Raw genomic sequence first — 6499 nt, forward strand, 5'->3', positions numbered from 1 at the left:
CAACTCTATGTTCCACTTAGATTCAACAAGTTTAAGAGGAAAGAAAACTTGTTTGATTTTCTCTCACAGTCAATAATCTTGCTCTGATACCATATTGACAATAAAGTTTGTGTTTTACTAAAACACCCTTATAGTTTTTAAGTGGTTTACTTAATTGGCCTTCCATTAAATGACAATGGAAAGTAACAGTTTTGAACCTAATGTCCATTTGAATAAATTTAATCAAATGAAAATAAAATTAAAAATACCATTTTTGCCCAAACAACCACTCTATTTGACAGTCAATTTGTTTTTTGTATGAAAAAGTATTAGGGATACTTTTGGAATAAATAATAATATGGCATGCCCTTAAACAGGTTGCAAACTATTGGATTTTCTTTTTTTGTAAAGGGCAAGCTATTGGGGTGTGTTGGTTAAAATGAGAAGATATGATTAAGTAAATTTGTGAAACTCTAGGGGCATTTTATAAAGGGCAAATTTCTTAAAGTACCACTATGATTTAGGAAATTGATTAACTCTAACCTTACTGTTTACATATTGTCTTAAAGTACCCCTAAGTTTTCTAATAATTGTTTGAAATTCCCTTGCCGTTAACTTTTTTGTCACATTCCGTCACATGTGACATCACATGATCGATATACTTTCCAAAAATTCATAAAATATAATTTCTAAAAAATTGTATGAATCCACTCCATAGAAGTCGAGTATCAAGCAATGGCAATCACAACTTTAGAACTCATTTGGTTTAAACAAGTTGCAGATTTTTATAATTTATATAACAAGACCCATGGAGTTGCACTATAATAATCAAGCTGCCGTCAATATCACTATTAATCCAATTTTCCACAAACGCACAAAACACAAAACACATTGAGGTTGAATGTCATTTTGTTCGAGAGCATACTCAAAGCAATGGGAATGAAAATAGTAACAACCAGCCAACATATCTCCTAACCAAAGCTCCCGGGGTGACACAATTTCAAAGCCTCATTTTCAAGTTGGACATTACGTTTCTCATGATCCAACTTGATGGGAGGGTGTTAGAATACTAATATAACATTCTAGAGGTGGACAGCTGGCTACTTAACCAAGTGTTAATTGCCACATGTATTAAATTACGGACGAGTTAGTTACATTTTACGATGAGATATATCTATAAATACCTTCGTTTCATTCAATACATTATGTGATGAGATTCTTGCCCTTGCGATGAGATCTTTTTTTTGGTCTGTTCCCACTATCTTGATTTTTACAAAACTCAACATTGATGTCTTCCTACTCCTTAATCGACAGAACTGTTCTCGCCCCATGGCCATGCTTCTTCTCCAGCGACGAAGAGCCAATTGGCATCATCATTCACCGTTGTTCATCAAGCTCCTTCTTCTTCAATCCTTCTCTGCGTTCAAAGCCCTAACACCATCATTCACCGCCCTTCTCTATTTGGTTTTTGCTTATGCAAATAAAAGAAATTGTTCTCGAGCAATAGATTGCCAAACACTTTAGTTATTCTTCAGGAACTAGAAACAAGATTCCTGTTCTAGAAGAGGAATTTCCTCTGGAAGATTGGAATAGAAACAAGGAGGAGCATTGCCAAACAGGGCTGAGCTGGGAATTCAAATTCTACTTTGTGGTTTTTAAAGGGATTTTGTGTAATTTTGCAGGTTACACAAAAGAAGGAAGAAAAATCCCATCTGCCTTCTAAGTCGTCTGAAATCCCATCTTTCCATTTGTAGAAAAAACTCTGTCGAAAATAGTGGCATCTCATTTTTCAGTTCTTGAAAATTTTCATTGGAAAACTTTAGAATGCTCAATAAAGGTAGAATTAAAAGCCTTAATAAATTTGAGAGAATCCAATCCCATGTATCAACAAGCTTTCCTTCCCGACCCAAAATTAAAGCTACATCAAAGGAACATTTCTGTGCATTAAAGCTTGATGGAATTGGCAACGATCTGTGATGGAGTAGAACCAAAGTGCATATCTGCCACACAAAGAGGAGTATCTCTATCTTGTGTTTTCTTGCTAATCTTAATCCTATCCTTTTCTGTATCTCTCTTTCTCCCTATTGTGATCCCTTTAGATTTCTCATGTGATCCCTTTTTAAGTCTCTCAATAGTTTGGTTGGTTAGTTTTTTCTCTAAATTCTATTTGATTTTTGTCTCGTTTTAGTTTTCTGGAATCTTCTGGTGTTTATGTGCGATCTCGTTTGTAGGAGAAAGGACTCTAGCCGTTCTACAGTTGGCGTTCTGGCTGAAGTATGGGAGTGAAGGTTTTGAAAAAGAAAGTGAAAAAGTTCATTTCAAATATTGTTGAACTAGAGAAGTTCAAATCCTCTAATGGGGAAGTCAATCCCAAAATCAAGAAGTCAGTTCAGATTGATTATGGAGGAGTATCTCTTCTTCCTCATGGTTGTGAACTGTGTAATAATTTTAAGGATAAGAGCATGAAGAGAGGCCCGAAAGGTCTTCCTCCTATTATTAGGAAAAGTTTTAACAACCGCAGTGGAGCAGGCCACTGTAACAAAGAAAAAACCAATGGAAAATCCAAAGGTACGAAAGAGAAAATCAAAGAAAAACATTTCCTTTTGAAAGGCGATTATGTCAGCCGGTCTGGTGACACAGTCCGCCAAGATTTTGTCTCTTAATGTTGACAACCCTCATGGTAAAGGAGTTGCTTCTCCTGATCTGGATTCTGTGTGTTCTGAGGTTTGTACCTTTATGTTTTGGAACAGAAGAAGAAAACAAAATGTCATCAGTAATTGTTGGGGCAAGTCTTTGTTTGCTCTGATAAGAGGAAAGTTAAATCTCCTTAAGGTTGAAAACGTGTGTTGCATAGATTCTGGCAACTAACTTTTGAACTGCAACAGTCTGATACATGAAAACTCGATGTTTAAGGATGTTGTGCATGCTCCGGTGATTGCGAATGCAGTCATTGATGATCTCATTATGTCACATACCAGTCCTTGTGATGCCAAAGAGCTCAATGACCAGTTTGTCCTTAGGGATGTTATTATGAGAAAGCATAATCTCGAGAAGTGCACTGCACCTACGCTGCAATATGCACCACCTTATCTAGCCATGCATGATGCTAATTCGGGAATGGAAAGCGTCGAAACCTCTCTTAATTACTCTACTAGAACGACTCTTCCGCAGGGAGCTGAAAGGCCTCATGAACCAAAGAAAAGCTTTAAAGACTCTCTTCTCTTTGGAATTACTAATGAGAAGCCGAAGAGGTTTTTTGAGGGTATGTTCAAATCCTCAAGTATAAATAGAGAGTCCGGGAATAAGTTAGCCACTTTACCTTCTAAGAATTCTCTAACTTATTCGCAACAGTTACAGATGGCTTCTTCTGTTGGGTCTTCCCTCCTGGTTGGAGAAACAAGCAATGTTCGTGTTGGAACGGGTGGCCATAGGCCCTCGATTTGGAATCCTCAACGTGTAGGAGAATCCACTGGCCATGTGAAAAGCCACACGTTGATGGAGTAGCTTAATGATATCATCTCTATGAACACAATACAACACACACCAATTATAATTTTTGTTATATGTTATTATTTATTTTCTAGTAAAAAAAATAAATCTGTTTTCTGTAAACTGTTTTTGACTTGTTCACAGGGTGCTTATTGGGTCTAAGTTGGATCCATTTCAGCTTTTGACTAAGTAAGCAAGAGGATGTTTGGCTCAGAATGGGCTGAGTGATCATGTGGTTTAAAACCATGATCATTGAGACACTTGTCTCAATCCGAAGGGGTAGAACAAGATAAGTGTTGGTGAGTAAATCTTTTGCAACGGCTCTTATCTCCTTTTTCATAGGAGAGACGTCGTGGCAATCGCCTATAAAAAGGAATGTGCAGAAGTCACAAGGCCCTCCCCAACAAAATTATTCACTTTATTGGACTATCAAAACCTCCAACAAGGTTCTGCCCAATTCGGATTGTATCATCAGCTTGGTGAAGTCCAAGGTTGTGTTCTAGTGTTGTCGGATCCACCAAGTTCAACTGGAGTTACTCCTTATTTGCAGCTTTTTATTTGCACTTTATTTTGTTCCTATTCTGTTATAGTTTTTCATTGGTATCAGAGCTTTGTTATCTATGGTGTGCATGTGCATGTGCTACACCATATCAGTCCTTTAAAGTAAAAGGGACTGTGGGCAAGTAAAAAGAAAGAGCAAAAGTGGTTTGGCAGCTTTCTTTCTTAGACCCCAAAAAGGGAGTCTTCTCTTCTTCACTACTCTTACACATTTGTCTTCCCAAAAGAAAATATTTGTTTTCAATAAGGACAAAGCTTACCCTATTTGATTTACGGCTCCAACATCCGGTCTACTGAAACGACATCGAGATTCGGTGAAAGCATAAAAGGTTTGAGATCTCTATTACAGAGATCTATCAGTGTATTTTCTAAACTTTTTTTTACATTTAGGGTTTCAACCCTTTTTCTGAGAAAACATTCAGGTAGTGTTTACTAATTTTTTTTTCCTGAATACTTGTTGCTTGGTATGATTGATATCTCTACCGAAGTCTATTCTGCGCTATTGTGTGCTAAGCATTTATTTTGTGCTTCTATAAATTTTCTTAGCTTTATCTTGGGTAAAATATTAATCTCATTCTTACGGAGCAAAATTTAAGAAAGCTGATTTCTTTTTTATGATTTTCAGTTAACTATTAATCATAGTTAATCATAGTTAGATCTCATCAATTTTCTTGACTGAAAATAGCTGCTTGCTCATATTAGCTTACCATTACACTATAAATTTCATTCTATTTTTGCTTGCAGCCTCCTTGTTTATTCATAGACATAATGGTTGGATCTGCAATAGCAAATGAAATAACCAAAACTGAAAAACTTAACGGTAGTAATTTTTCTCTTTGGAAACGTAGGATCAGACTTATACTAGATCAAGAAGATGTTGAATACATATTAGAACAAGATGTTCCCTCTGTTCTTGATGATGATGCATCGTTGGCTGTTAGAAGAGCCTATAAGAAATACCTAAAAGATGATAAAGCAGCACGCTCTTGTTTGTTAACTTTTATGGAACCAGACATTGAAGTCTTGTCTGATGAATATGGGAATGCTAAACAATTATTTGATGCAGTTAAGGAAGCTTATGGAAAGGTAACTGAATCTTATGTTCAAATGTTAATAGAAAAATATTATGCTTGTAAGATGAAAGATGGAGATTCAGTAATAGATCATATTAATAAGATGAATGTTATTGCAAAAGAATTAGCAGCAACTGAGAATCCCATCCCCGAAAAGATTCAGGTGTCTACTATATTGCATAGTCTTCCAGACTCTTGGGATAATGTGGTTGTTGCCTTAAATCTTTATGGAAGAGACATTAATATGAAAAACCTACCAACCTTGCTAGGCCTGGAAGCTGAACGAAAGAGCAAAATGGCTCAATCATTATCATTGGTAGTTGCCACTAGTCCAATTGAAACTAATAAAACTACCGAAAAAACTAAGAACTATAAAAAGTAAAGGAAAGAAGTATCATAATAAACCTAAATTTTCAAAGAAGTTCAAGAAAATTAAAGGCAAATGTTTTATTTGTGGGAAACCAGGCCATACCAAATATAATTGTTATCAAAACAAGAAGAATAAAGATAACAATCATAATAAATCAGCAAAGAAAGATATCATTTGTGTGGTTTCTAAATCATTACTTACTGATATTGATTATGTTGATTGGTGCATTGATTCAGGTTCTTCTCGCCATGTATGCAAATCCAAGGAACTATTTATGGAGATGAAGGAAATGAAGCCTGGCGAACATAGGATCTTCATGGGAAACAATACCTATTGTAATGTACTAGGTGTTGGGAAAGTGAAAATAGTCATCAATGAAAATACAAAACTGATCTTAAATGATGTAATGTATGCGCCTAGTGTTAGGCGGAATCTTTTGTCTGTACCCCTTTTGAATGAAAAGGGTTTTGAAGTTCGTTTTAGGGGAGGAAAAGTGAATGTCTCTTCTGCTTATTTTGATTGTGTATATAATGTGGATGAAAATGCCTATATATGGCACATGAGACTTTGCCATATTAATAAAGACAATGATGAGGATGTCTTCAAGTGGCTTAATACCTAAGATGAAAATTAACTTTAAATACTGTGAATTATGTCTTAGTGGAAAATTATCCAGATTACCATTTAATAAAGGAAGAAATTAGAAGAATTGTTAGATATTGTGCATTCAGATGTTTGTGGTCCACTAAATGTCAAGACACACAAGGGAATGGAATACTTTGTGACCTTTATTGATGATAGTTCTAGATATGGATATGTTTATTTGATTAAAAGAAAATCTGAGGTATTAGAAAAATTTAAAGAATACAAGTTAGAGGTAGAAAACCAATTAAGAAGAAAAATAAAGATATTAAGAAGTGATAGAGGTGGTGAGTATATATCTAATCTATTTAATGATTTTTGTATACAAAATGGGATAAAACATCAATTAACCATGATTTATACTCCACAACAGAATGGAGTTGCTGAA

The 6499-nt window shown here is 35.3% G+C and overlaps 1 protein-coding gene across 1 annotated transcript; it reads left to right on the forward strand.

Moving 5' to 3' along the window:
- Positions 1 to 1173: 1173 nt before the first annotated feature.
- LOC148866167 (uncharacterized) lies at positions 1174 to 6082 on the forward strand. The gene is made up of 2 exons (XM_088975739.1): positions 1174 to 5112; positions 5706 to 6082. The coding sequence occupies exons 1-2, from the start codon at positions 4795 to 4797 to the stop codon at positions 5751 to 5753; spliced, it is 366 nt and encodes a 121-aa protein (XP_088831865.1). The 5' UTR covers positions 1174 to 4794; the 3' UTR covers positions 5754 to 6082.
- Positions 6083 to 6499: the final 417 nt, after the last annotated feature.

Source organism: Nelumbo lutea, chromosome 3, assembly GCF_056320005.1.
Source record: "Nelumbo lutea isolate HS-2025 chromosome 3, American lotus-T2T, whole genome shotgun sequence".
Lineage (NCBI taxonomy): Eukaryota > Viridiplantae > Streptophyta > Magnoliopsida > Proteales > Nelumbonaceae > Nelumbo > Nelumbo lutea.

Coding starts and splice junctions, on each gene's coding strand:
- LOC148866167 (XM_088975739.1), top strand. CDS start 4,795: ATGGTTGGATCTGCAATAGCAAATGAAATAACCAAAACTGAAAAACTT. Junction 5,113..5,705: donor TTAAGGAAGCTTATGGAAAG/GTAACTGAATCT, acceptor GCATTGATTCAG/GTTCTTCTCGCCATGTATGC.